General features: G+C 37.3%; 1 protein-coding gene and 1 long non-coding RNA gene across 2 annotated transcripts in view; both read right to left on the bottom strand.

The window, feature by feature from the left end:
• PPP3R1 (protein phosphatase 3 regulatory subunit B, alpha) overlaps positions 1-13,427 on the bottom strand; it is a 37,617-nt gene that overhangs the window by 4,494 nt on the left and 19,696 nt on the right. The window contains exons 2-4 of the mRNA XM_084283872.1: positions 9,629-9,668; positions 1,926-2,102; positions 113-172 (exon numbers count right to left, since the gene is read on the bottom strand). Of these exons, the coding sequence (XP_084139998.1) occupies positions 113-172; positions 1,926-2,102; positions 9,629-9,668 (277 nt within the window). The remainder of the gene's footprint in view (positions 1-112; positions 173-1,925; positions 2,103-9,628; positions 9,669-13,427) is intronic.
• Positions 10,083-12,746, bottom strand: LOC311207685. Its single transcript, XR_014618283.1, has 2 exons — positions 11,894-12,746; positions 10,083-11,482 (listed from the first exon to the last, which is right to left on the bottom strand). It is a non-coding gene; the product is annotated as an uncharacterized lncRNA (long non-coding RNA).

The raw sequence follows: 13,427 nt of genomic DNA, 5'->3' as shown, positions 1-13,427 counted from the left end.
TCATAATTTCCCACTGTCAAGAACAATCTGGACTTACTGTTTTATCAATGTTAACTAATGAAAGTACATTTTTGAGGAGTCAGTTTTGTTAAGGAAAAATCAAAATACTTACACCTCAACTTCTGTTCCTTATCTCCTTTGACACTGAACTGGGAGACTCCTTCTATAAATTCTAAGGGATACAGCACAGAAAAACATTTACAAAAATAGTATATTTTTTAATAAAGCAAAGGAAACAGTGTTCAGAACTAGAGATATTTTAAGACTCTAAATTACTGCAAAATCTTTAATACATTGCTTACCCTGCAACACTTCAACTCACATACTTGGACACTGTTTAGTGGGATGTACTTCAAACCCAGCACTGCACTCACTGAACAGATTTTTCCATGTCAGTATTAAGTAATTCTGAACTTTTCAGCAGTCTCATAAAACCCCATCTCTACTAAATCTCTCGCCAAAAATATAAAACCTTGTGACGTGATGCACCTGGATGAGTTCCCATAACTAGACTACCCAGCGCTTTGAATGGTGAAAGTGACAACGGTGTGAAACTGCAACCATGGTGCAGAAAAACAGAGGTATGGCAAATAGCATTAGATTGAAAGGCCTGCCACAGCTTCAGCAAATTTTGTGAAATTAAGTGAACAACTCAAATACTGGGCTAGTAATTTCTTCTTTCTTGAATCATTGTGTTTCTGACAGGTTAAGAAAATCTCCTTTAACAAAGCAATACAAGTTTCCTCACACTAGTGATTTTTTTTTTTGATCTTCCCTGAGGCTGAAGTCAAGCGAGTCAAACTTTGCCAGATGACAACAGCAGAATTCATTACTGCTGATTGCAACAGCATGATTTTACTACAGCAAACTGATTTTGACAACTTCCTGTTCCCACCCAAGAGAAACAGCTCTTGGTAATTTTGCTAATCACAGCTCAATGTCACACACAATATAGCATCATCTTTCCTCACTGCCTATTTTTCACATGGGGATTTTGAACTGTGAAACATCGTTTTGGAAACAGATACAATGGAAAAAGTCACGAAAATCAACATTCCAGTTATACTGTAAGTCTGTAGAAGTTTGAGGGGGTTTGTAAAGTCAAAATCTTTGTCATTATTTTTTTCCTGTGTTCATTAACATGGATAATAATTTGAAAGGTCAGTCTGTCAGTATGAGATTTATTAACTTTCTTCAATTTAAAATAAAAAGCAAAAAATATCTGAACAACTTTTTCTATTCATGATCTATAAGAGACCTGTAATAGCTTGGACACCATCACTTCCAAGAGTAAGGTTGTTTTAACAAAGTAGAAAAAAAAGTTTTTTGACTGCTGATTCTTTTAACCAGAAATAGTTAAGATAAATCTAAAGCTTTGGAAAAATCTAAGTCAAAGCTCTTGGTTTTGCCTCAAGTGTCTACCCAAAACCATAAAAAAGACTCCTGTAAGGGAAGTATCAACAGAAAAATATACATCACTTTCACAATTCAGAAAACCATTTTCAAAATACTTCAAAGGATATCTTGTAGCAAGTTTGGGGTAAATACAATTCAAGCAGAAACACAGCATTTGCAGTCTACCCCACTTTCTTTCATAATACTTCAGATAGCACCATGACTGAAAGTCTAAATCAGTGCACGTAAGAGATGCTTAATGAGTAGTCATAAATCAATAGGATCAGGAAAGCATATTACTAAAGACTTTGCTCTTTTAATCAATTTAGGCTGAACCGTTGCCCTAACACACCAGAGAATTTTTCTGGCTGGCAGTTTTACTGGCACTCAATTTCATTAGAAATTCATATTTATTTTGATTAAGAAGTTTTCTACACCCATCCTTTCTTAACAGAAGTAAAATTTAAATTCTGAGTCTCCAGTTAATCTGATAAAAATGCCACCACCTTTCAGAAAGCATTGTATCTTACCTTTGAAGTCCACTTCTCCATTGCCATCTGTGTCAAATATATCTATTACTCGCTGTACTAGCGGGTTCTGTTGCAATTCAGGTAAAGACATGAACTCTTCCACACTCAAAGAACCAGAGTTGTCCAAATCAAGCTTCTTAAATCTCTTTCCTAGTCGTTTAATCTCATCAGCATCAACTGAAAGGAAAAAAAAAAACACAAACACCTATTCTTAGTATTCTTAGCTTCACAGTAAACCCTTTGCCAGTTAAACCCACTGCACGTTTCTCCCTAGCTTCCTGATCAGCATTTCTCCTACAGTATTAGGACCACCAAACACTTGCATGGAAGATTATAAAGATAATGTCAAACTCTGAAAAAAAACAAGCCTTTTCATTTTATTTTAATTAAAACTTACCTTTTTTCCTCCCTGCACCAGCCATAATACAGTTAGCCTTGTGACTCACTGAACACCACATGCTGACACAACATTTTAAAGGATTGCAGATGCTTAGCTAGTTCTTAGTCAGAGAGCTCTTATAAATACCAGGTATAAAGAAATAAAAAAAGAGACCAAATTTCCTTACAAGCAACCAGCATTAAGTTCACAGTAAACAACATAGTAAGTTATGAAGACAGTTACATTAGTGAATGTATTAGCACACCAAACACGAGACCTCCTGGCACACATGCCAAGTGAAGCAGGTTAGCAGGCTGGCTGCTGCCCAGCTACCACTCACCTACTCACTCATCACCCTGACAGATCTAAGATAATTTGTGTCTGTCCATCTCAAACAGGAAATAGACACGCATGTAGCCATAATATTCGTACCCCTATTTTCTGTCACAGAAGTTAGAACAGGTTCAGGTTCTGCAGTAGTACTGCTTCACCTCTCTTCACGTTTAAAGCAACCCTTAGTTACAGCATATACCTCGTACCCTACTTCGCATCTGATTTCTAGAGTAGACTAAAGCTGTAAGCACATAATCACTCCTTAAAAAAAAAAAAACAAAAAACCACACACACCCCACCTCTCTCTCCCTGTCAGTGCTGAAAAGCTTGAAATTTTTTTCTCCCTAACAACCTAGAAATTTCCTATCAGCAGCTTGATTTAACACACTGAAGTTAGTTCACAAATTACTCACCATGTTTGGGTATGAAGGAGGAACTGTGGTTCGTAGGAAGTACTAGAAAGTGGCTAGCATACAACCAACCACAGCAAATATATCTTACAGCACAAGGTTTCCAGCTTGCCATACAAGTTTCTTTCCTAACATTAACAATCTCCTCAAAATTTCTTAGCTGTGTTTAATGCATTTCCTCTGATAGCAAAATAAATTGTTTCTCAACTTCTGTGAGGCACAGGCATACCACCTCATCCATTTCACATCACATTAATACCCTCTTAGGCTTTTGCACAAGCACAACATAAAAACAAATAGCACTTTCTGATATTTAAGGACTGCCAACATGCAGAACTTTATGTTTAGAAATTGTAACAGATTCAGAGACCAAAAGATTCCTCTACCAAAGTGGTCACAAACTTTCAATTAAGTTCCTTGATATCAGTGTTTACAAATCAACCAATGAAGATACATAAATAGATTTAGTAACAATATTTAACTTCACTTTAGAATATTTAAAAAACAAATTCAAAGTATTATCTATTGTGTACATAATACTGTCCTCTTACCAGATCAGTAAGTGTCTGTCACTTCCAATCTTAATAAAAAGGGTAACACTGACTAAAATTGAACTATTGCTCGCTAAGCAACCTGAAATACTTTATAGTTCTGTAATTTCACAAAATGACAATGGAGAAAAATTAAAGAAGCAGTAATATACCTGATCTTACCTCCCCTGCCACACAAATCAATGAGCTATGAATTGCAAGTTTTGAACCATTAAGTTACATTTAAGAAAATCACGCGTATCCAAAAACAACTACAAAAAAAATACTAAACTAGAACACAAAGAGATGTCTGAGCCAGGCCTGAAGACCAGCAGCCACAGCATCGCTGCCTCAGAATGCCAAAGCAGCATTCAGTAGAGTCCTGTCTCATGACAACTCCAGTCCATTTCCTCGTTTGGAAGCTGAAGTCCATGGTATTTTTCCTCTTAAGTATGTAAGAGGAGACCAAAAATGAAACCCAGAGTTCTGTCAACAGCCTGCCCTAAGTTGCGCTGATCACCTCATCCACAAGCCAGTCCAACAGCTTTACACTCGCTTATTACACAAAAAATGACACTGAAGTACTGGACCAGTTCTGCCATCACACTCACCTGCTCCAAGAGATAGAGCAGAACTTCCGCAAGAGGTGTTAAGAAGGCAAACTACAAGGGTATTTTATCTCAAGCTAGTCTCTATGTTTTAACAGGACCTACCAATACTAATCCAAAAGCTACATTTTACTAGAACATTCCAAGACTGATCTACAGCACTGCTTGTCAGGATTGTGTGCTGTAACAGTGCTCTAACATCACCTGCTAGGCGTACAAACCTCTGTTAACCAGTCATGCATGAGACTTCAACTTACACAATCACAATACTTAAGAGGAGATGAAGCACGATTTTTAAATTTTTTTTTTTTTTTTTTTGAGGATCACAGTCAAGGATTTCAAGATTAAGGACAGTGAAGACAAGCACCAGAAATGTGAAGGCATTAGAGAGGCACCTAAGGAAACTACTCCAGAATGCTTTGTGTGTTTTGCTGAACAGTGGCAAAGCAGCAACCACTCAAATTATGAAATAACAAGTCTCCAGACAGTTCAATTGTAGTACAGAATGCAGATGCTGAGCTGAGATTCTAGGAGAAAGGAGTAATAGAAATTTTTCACTCCTAACTGTGACACATTCAAACAAGAGTTTGCCTGCGGTGCAGAGCTGAGGAGGTGCTACCCTTGGGAGGGGCAGAGCAGGGCGTGCAGGGACAGGGAGGTCAGAGAACAGGAGTAACGAAACTGCATCTCTGCCAAAGCTGGCCATGCGTAGGTTTTGTCCAAAGCTTTGTTTCTGGCGGCAGATAAACCATGGATGGGCATACTGGGAGAAAAAATTTCATGGTAATCAGAGCAATTATGGGAACAGGCAAGTTTCCTTTAACAGTTCACATGTATAAAAGCTGCTGCTCATCATGAACATATAGATAAAATCAGCATCTGCAGATCAGTTTCTGAATTTTAATTGACTGAGCATGTCCTACCAGAACAATTTTTTCTTGAAGTACACTGCAAGCATCACCTACATTTTTAGAAGGCCTAACTTAAAGAGCTTATACACTTGAAGTCATATTTCAGTACATGCTTCTCTTTATAAAATGGCTTTCAAAAATTCAAAAAATAATAAAACTGATTTTGATTTTTAAAGCTTTCTTTGAAATTTGAAGAGGTTTTGCCTATCCTTTTTTCCTTCAGTTCAGCCATCACCTGTGACAATTCTCTCTGGCTGAGCTGAACCACATAGAGATTTTGCCTGGCTAGCTTTTAAGGAAAGAAGGCAAACATTTATTGTAAGAGCAAACTCCAATATTATCCTATGCATTTTTTGTTCAGACTTACTCTACAAATACACACCTACAACAGTCCTCACCTATAATGAACATACTTTTTTTTTTTTTTTTTTTTTTTTTTTTTTTTACAAGGCTGCTCTTTCCTTAGTATTTAGCAGCAGGCTGACTCTCCTAGAATTTCACATAGCTATCACTAAAGACCAGAGCAGTGAATTAAGTTATCAGAGGCTGAACAAAAATACTTCTTTCCTTCTTCTCTAAGGTCTCCTTACAGGCAACCTAATGCTCACACAAACATCCCGAAGCTCTACTGGAATGCAAGGCATAGGATAATCCTGATGAAGGTATTTGAGCCAGAAGGACTGATGGTGGCAGTAGCAGGCAGAATTTTACAAGACTCAAGCTCAGGAGACCAGGATAGAGATGAAAACACTGGGAAATCCAAGGAGGTCCAACTCCACTAAAGTGTAAACAGGGTGATAACATCACTGAGCAGAATAAGGAGGATCAAGCTTTGTTTACATCATTTGAGGCAGAGCTGGCCTGTGACTCATCACAGTGGTCTGAGCTTCCTCGAGCTCTGGCTGCAGCGAGCGTTCCTCTAACCTCAAACTCAAGTTGGCCTTTTTTGTGCTCCGCTCAGCCACTGATGTAAGGCTCTGTGCTTCCCATGGCTTTTACACAGAAAAATGTCCCATCAGCTTATCGCTCACGCCTGGCCTTACAGAAGATACTAACTAGCCAGGAATTATACCTGATGATTTTCTTAAGAATGCTTTGCTCATAACCCTCTAAAAATATCAAGTTATTCAGTTTTAAGTTTTTTCATAATCCAATTTATTTCAGTCACCTTTTTAATTAAAGAAGTATCAGTATTTCCGAAAGATTCCTCTTCCAAGCAAGTATTACAATTCCAGAGGCAACAATACCTGCTTCATATTCTGAACTCATTTGCGTACACTTAGAAATGCTATGAATCAGGTTAAAACACAACAACTACAAGCTTCCATGAAACAACATGCTAACAGATCTGTGTAACTCCATTTTAGTACACCAGCTTTATCTTCTAGCTGGATGCTATCTAATATGCTGCTACAGACTACTGAATATACCACTCCTTTCCTCAACACAGAACAGCAGAGAAGATGATCCATAAAGCATTTTAAAAAATAAGTTTGTTTCAAGCTGTTATTCACATCACTGATGCTCAAGTAGTACTATAAAAGGCATTCAAGTAGCAACTCAAAAAGCCTCATTAAAAGCGCATCTGAAGAGCATTGCACTCTACTTCAAATTAAATTATTTCAGAAAATCTGTTTTAGTGTTATTTTTTCCAGTCAAAGTCAAGGTGCACCTGCATGGTTAGTTTGCTACTAATGTGAGAGCCACAAGTAAAAGAATACCTTAAAATCCACATCTCTTTAAAATCCACTAGATTCAGTGATATTTTAACAGGGTAACTGCTTGTGTCTTCAAAAGTGCTGTGCATTCATTGTTGCAGATACACAATATGTATGTAGGCATCTGCACAGTGCACTAACCTGAGAAAAGCTGTACATCTCAGCAAAGAGGTCCACTTCTGAAATCTAAATGTTTATCTAAATATTTAAAGATGCACATAAAAGATTGGCTTTTCAGGGCTTTTCAGATACTCTTAAAATACTAACTTTAACTCATAACGAGAAAAACTGAAGAGAAAATATGGTGACAGAAAGCCTGTATTACACTTCTTAAAATATCAGTAAAAATACTTTTCTAATGCTTTAACATGCTTGTGAAACATTAGAAAAAAGCTTTAGAGAAAGAGAACATTACTAAACTTGAAGTGTTTCCAGATAAAAACTTACACATTTTCTGTAAGAATGGACTGCAGAGATCTCAAAATAAAACAGAGGTGAGAGCTGTTGCTGAAGGTCCAGCCACAGCCTTGTCTGGTGCAGGAATATAATGTTTCAGAGCAGCAACCAAGACAGCCATTTCAGTCTTGGAGATCAAATTTCAAAAAGATGACGCCCTTGAGAACACATTCAACCACTTGTCTTGTATATGCTTACACGCAGCTGGTCTAATCCTTTTCATGACTTCAGATGTGTCAATTACAATTTCTAAGTTAGAAAAGAGGTACCAGTCTCCTTAACCTAAAACCAAAACATAAATATAAAACTGTTTTCTTCAGTTTTTTTGCTATGATATTTTTTTCTTGTGGATAATTTGACAATTTGGTTCAAATCAATTTTTTCCATATGAAACAGCAGTAGATTTTCAGTAATTTCTCAAACAGCATGGCCAAGAAAGTAACATTATTTATTTATTTATTTTTAAGAAATCCAGCAATGCCAATTTACCTACAGAAAAATAATAGTATTCTGTTAATGGTATACATACCCTGCATAATATCCTGAATTTCCTTTCCATTACTGCAAACTTCAAAACAAAATTCTTATAAAGTCAGACACCAAGACAGCAGTGACTGCAGGGCCAGGTAGGGGGGTTATGACCCTGCCACCAGGGGAATAGCATAAATTTGTTACTGCTTTCAGTCACCCAGAAGTTTTCCAGTCAAAAATCCTTATCAAATGATCTGTAAGAACACTGTCCAGTCTGTACCCGTGGCCCTCAATCCCTAGATCTTTCACTTTACTCAGGCACGCAGAATCTTGAAGCACAGTGCAACCATTCCAGAGACCAGTCACAAACAAGAGGGACTTCTACAATAACTCCATCTTCCCCACTGTTTGTAGTCGCGTTGCCCAGACAAGCAGTGACACGCTCTCTACCGTGAGAAGGTCCATCAGAGCAGAAAGTTTTAATCATGCAAAACCTCAGATTTACATGATATCCTCAAAATACTGTTTAACCACAGAATATAACACAGAAATGATCTCCTCTGCAATAGAAGTGGGTAAACAAGCTCAGCAATGAACTTTTAGGTTAATAGTAGTCACAAATAAATACAGCTTGTCCCAGAATTAAAAGTTAATAGCAACTTACTGCTTACAACTCACACAGAGATATGGCTAATAAAAATCTTCAAAGGTCAACTTGTCCCTAAGGAAAATCTGACCAGTAGAGCAGTAGCATAAAAGCAGATACAAGATGCAGAAAAAGACTGATAATGTCTTCACTGCCTAGGAAGTTCTACCCACATACACGTACTTAACAAGATATAGATTGAGAGCGTAACACCACAGTGCAGTGCTTTAGTGAAGTGGGTAAGCTGCTCCTGCAAGTCTTTGCTAGCTGATGACAAACTAATTAACTTGGACATGCACTAGGCATTGCAGACTTGCAAGTTATTAACAAAAGCCTCATGTCTCTGAAAAAACACTTAGAAAAAGATGCCTCTGCATCTACTTATTTCACATTACTGCTTGACTTATGATGAGAGCTGGAATTCAATGACTAGCATTGTGAAAGTAGTCTAGAAGTTAATTCTTATTTTTAAACAAAAAAAAAATCTTCAAATTACGAACCAATTAACCGAAGAATAGTAATTCTATTAGGAGTTCATACATACATGCACAGGCCTATGCATGATTTAGTGCTGAACTGAAATGGTCAAGGAAAAAAACAGTTAAAAATAAGTACATTCAGCATAACGCTTCCAGGACATTTCACAAGACAGCCCTTTCTTCGGGCAGCTTTAGGCAAGAAGTATTTCAGTATTTTTACAGGGTAGCCTAACCTCATGAGACAGAGCAATGAGTTTTATTGTCACATGGCCAAAAGCAAATAACACCAACTTAAGTGGCTTCTCACCTAAATGCCTGGCTGCAAGCATACACAGGAAGGGGAGAAAAAAAATCCTCTTACAGCTTCAACCTCTCTTTCTCCAAGGGTGCCAAGACAGCCTAAGCAATATACTTAGCTCCTGAGATAGCACATACTGCGCCACAAGCTGTTCCACAGCCCTGAGAAGCTGGCATTGGGACCCATGGAAAAGCCTGACTGGTTGAACTACCAGTTAATGCTTCATTGTATGGACACCTGAGTATGAAAAAATTAAAAAGTCCATAGAAAAATAGAAAAAAAAAATCAGTCCAACAGCAAAAGCCTACATTTTCCAAAGGCAATTTTTCACCTTTTAAATTTTGCGCTTACTGTATAAACTGCGTTAACTTTTCAAGCAGCAAATTCTGTAAATTCACATGAGAAGCTGTACACAAGTAATATTAGCCTGTAACAATATAATGTAGTGGTCAAAAAAAACTTACAGTGCGAGCACATTTCCAAAGGGTAGCTTGCCTCATTTCCCTGCAACACAAAAAAGAACAAAGCCGCAATTATTCCCAGGTTCACTTCGAGGAACTATTTTAAGTTTCAGTACTGTAAATATATTGGGTAATTCAAGTTATCCATATTTATTTATACACACACACACACATATATATACACACATACACACACACAGTAAACCAACAACACCAGCTTGTTATTTTTATTTGGATAGTTCTATGTTACCGAAATATACAAAGTAATATAAAACCACTGATGTGTCCCTCTGATGAGAATTCCCATGAAAATATCAGCAGTCCTCATGATACAGAGTAGTACCTTCAACCCTGTATTGTAAAATCCAAAACTGAAGTCGCCAGTTACTTCCAAATTACACAAATGCTACTTTTCAAGCTAAGATAGGATTTAACTTCAAGACTTCACACACATGGAAGCTGCTTTACCATTTTATTTTAAGAACAAAAACATACATGTCCTTATGAATTGCCATGACAAACTTTACCCGATTAGCAGAAGAAAATTCCAGTGTATGTTCTCCCCCTCCCCAGAAGATTCACGCAGGAAAAGCAATGGGAAAATGAGGTTTACATGTCCAGAAATGAACTTGACATTCAAATATTATTTTGTATCTTAACGTGTTCCTACATTGTAGCTGAATGGAAAGTTAAACACTAAGATTTAAAATCCTTGCTGTACTACAATGTCCACAGCAACAAAAATTAAAACTTTATGGGGGTACAGTCACTTTGAACTTAAATCATACAGAAACATACAGAACTTAAGAGGAAACCACAACTACCATAACATGAATTCCAAAAGACAGTAGACATATATGCTGGTATTTTTCCTCAAATGCCTTGGAGCCAGAGAAGATCGCAATGCACGCTCACTTAATATTTATGTGGATTCGGTCAGCAAAGGAGTGACCATGTAGCTGAAGAGATTCACAACCAGACCTTCCCAAAAATTATTTGATTATTTGAGTATATCTTCTATATGTTTTATAGAAGAAAACATATTTAAGACGAATATAGAACACATTCTATTCATAAGCAGTTCTCTTTTGGTGTGGAGTGTAAGGGATTCCACAGCTGAGCTCTGGCACAGAAAGAGTCCTTAAAATTATGCAAATTATACACAAATAAGAGATTACTTGACAGAAGAAAAAAAGAGAAGAACCACATTTAGCCTGGAAGCATGCGACTGCATTTCCTATTAAGGACGGAAAGAGGCAGAACAAACATCTCATGAATCTAAACATGTCTGAGAAGAGATGTGTTGGGTTGTGTGTGTTGTTTGCTTTTTTCTTTTTTTGCATCCAGAACACACATTCACTACCCGTATGTCCCCATAACACACAAGTCTTCTTACTTCTTTAAAAAAGTTCATACACTTGCTTTATAAGTAGAGTAGCAGAAGAGAGCCTTAACATCTTCCCCAATGTCTACTTACAGCAAGTCAAAGTAGCAGAATAGGAACTGACAGGGAGGGAACAGTCAGGTCCCTAAACCTAAAAACCATGACTGAGATATTCTGCAAGAGAAACTTCTTTATTCTGCAAGAGCAACTTCTTTCACTGCAGCTGGGAATCAAAGAGAACGGTGCCACGTGGAAAATCTTGGATGGAACCCAACTGAAGTCTTCGAAAACCAGTGAAGACCAAAACAAGCAGTAAAAGCCTAGTGTATGTATATGAATATAAAAAGGTATAGGATTTAACATTGGGGAAAACAGAATTTTGAAACAAGAAGAAACAGGAACCAGGGGATCCAGCTAGGCTGCTCTTAAGACACGAGGCCATGAAGAGGCAAGAAAGACACCAGACTGGAAGGCTGCAAATTAAAGGAGAAAAGTTGAATTAAAACCAGTGCACTTGTGCACATACACATACAAATACACAATCAGAACTACGTTAAAAGCCTATTCTGGGAACTTATATACTTGCTGAGGTGTTGGGACAAAGTTAATTTCTAGTGCAGGCCACTGAAATCAATCTGGCTAAAACAGCATAAAATACTTCTGAAAACTGGGAAGGAAATGGGAGTAGCTTTCTTCAGTTAATGAAGTATAATGTTTATAAGCAGTCTTACTACACATCTAGATGCACATGCTACGCCATAAGCAAGTTATCTACGTGAAGTAGCCTATGAATTGTTTGGAGAGTAGAGAAAAAAGTGATTCAACTTCAGTTTAGTTTTTCTGTGAAATAGTTAATGCTAACAAGAAATGTTAGGAATACTTACCTATCCAGGACTGGAACTTGGATCTCTACAAAAAAAAAAAAAAAAAAGAAAAATCTAATGAGCAGCAGTGCAAAGCATATATGACTATTCAGTATTTGCTGTATTTGAATAGGGTATTTTAAAAAGTAGTTACCTGGTTTTGATATGCTGTGTTCACTTCCACAGGAGAATCCAAAAATCCACTAGATTTTCAAAAATGTTTTAATTCCCCTTTTTCGTTGAATAGAGGCTCAACCTACTCATGCCATGGCTGAGATTCCTGTTTACACACCTGTGAGCTGGACAAACACAAAGGTTTTCCAATGTACCAAAGACTTTTTCCTCATAGGTGAGTTTAATGATTTGGTCTTGGGAGCTGGCATTTTTCATTGCGTTTTGAAAAGCAGTAAAGAAATGTCCCTTATTTGTCTCCAGATGCAATCAGCATGTGTTCAGACAGCATGAAGTGAAACATAAGCCCTGAAACACAAGTGCTAAAATAGGTTGAATATTTTCTTGCTGTTGAATGACAGATAGGTGGTGGGTAAGATTAAGGCCTACAACAACATCCACCTTAATGACTTAAAACAAGCAGGCAAGTAAGCACAGCTACAGAACTTCATGAAATATCAAATGAGCCCTTTAAGAAAAGGAAAAAAAATGGGTGCACATTGTTATTTGTATGGTTTTAATGCAGGGTTAAGATTTAACACCAGGTAGTATTCTACAGAATGCTGGAAAATATTAGATTCCGCACGCTAACAGAAAAGTTGACAGTTATCACATTTTATAATTGTAAACCTTATTCAGCAAATCGACACTGCACTGACTTTATTTCTAAGATTTTAATATGATACCCATTTATAAAGACAGAAGTTATTGTAAAATCTCCAAACAGAGGCTGTCATTTATTCTCTGATGCAGCGATACTTGTAATGTGTAGCGTAAAAGGTTCTGACAAAACTCCAAGATTGCCAATTAAAAAAGCACATTACATTATTAGTACTTCCTGCCAGATATATATTTAGCATACCTCACATAAGCGAGTATCCTGTCATGTACACCATATTAGCACATTTAGAGATGAGTGACGCAGCCTCTTGAAGAAATGCAGCTCGTACAGCATCAACACTCCCCACCAGCTTTATTTGGCACCTACACCTAGTGTAAAACGTGCTTTCCCTAGCTGCATCTGGGGATTACTTCCACGCTGCTCGAGTTTAACTCTTTTCTCTTGAGTTACGCGATTAAAACAAGTGGCTGGAAAACAACTGATATTTTCTAATCCTTTTCCTTTTGAAACAGTCCTGAGACCTTCTTGAACACTCTTAAATCCCTGCAAGTTCTTTCCTCATTAACCACCAGCAACATCATGACTCCTAGACAAAATAATTACCTATCAAGGAACAGTCCTAAGTCTAGTAACAAGAAAGCTGACCGAATTCTGAATGCTGCAGAAATATCAGTTCACTAAAGATGAATCGAAGCACACCACGGAAGCAATTTCAGAAGTTCGTATGACATGTAGTTTGCTCATTTAAGAAAAAAGTGAGCT

The sequence above is a fragment of the Netta rufina genome (genome assembly GCF_964035555.1).
Source record: "Netta rufina genome assembly, chromosome: 3".
Taxonomy (NCBI): domain Eukaryota; kingdom Metazoa; phylum Chordata; class Aves; order Anseriformes; family Anatidae; genus Netta; species Netta rufina.
Note: the sequence above shows the minus strand (reverse complement) of the source record. Positions and strands in the feature narration are given on the sequence as shown.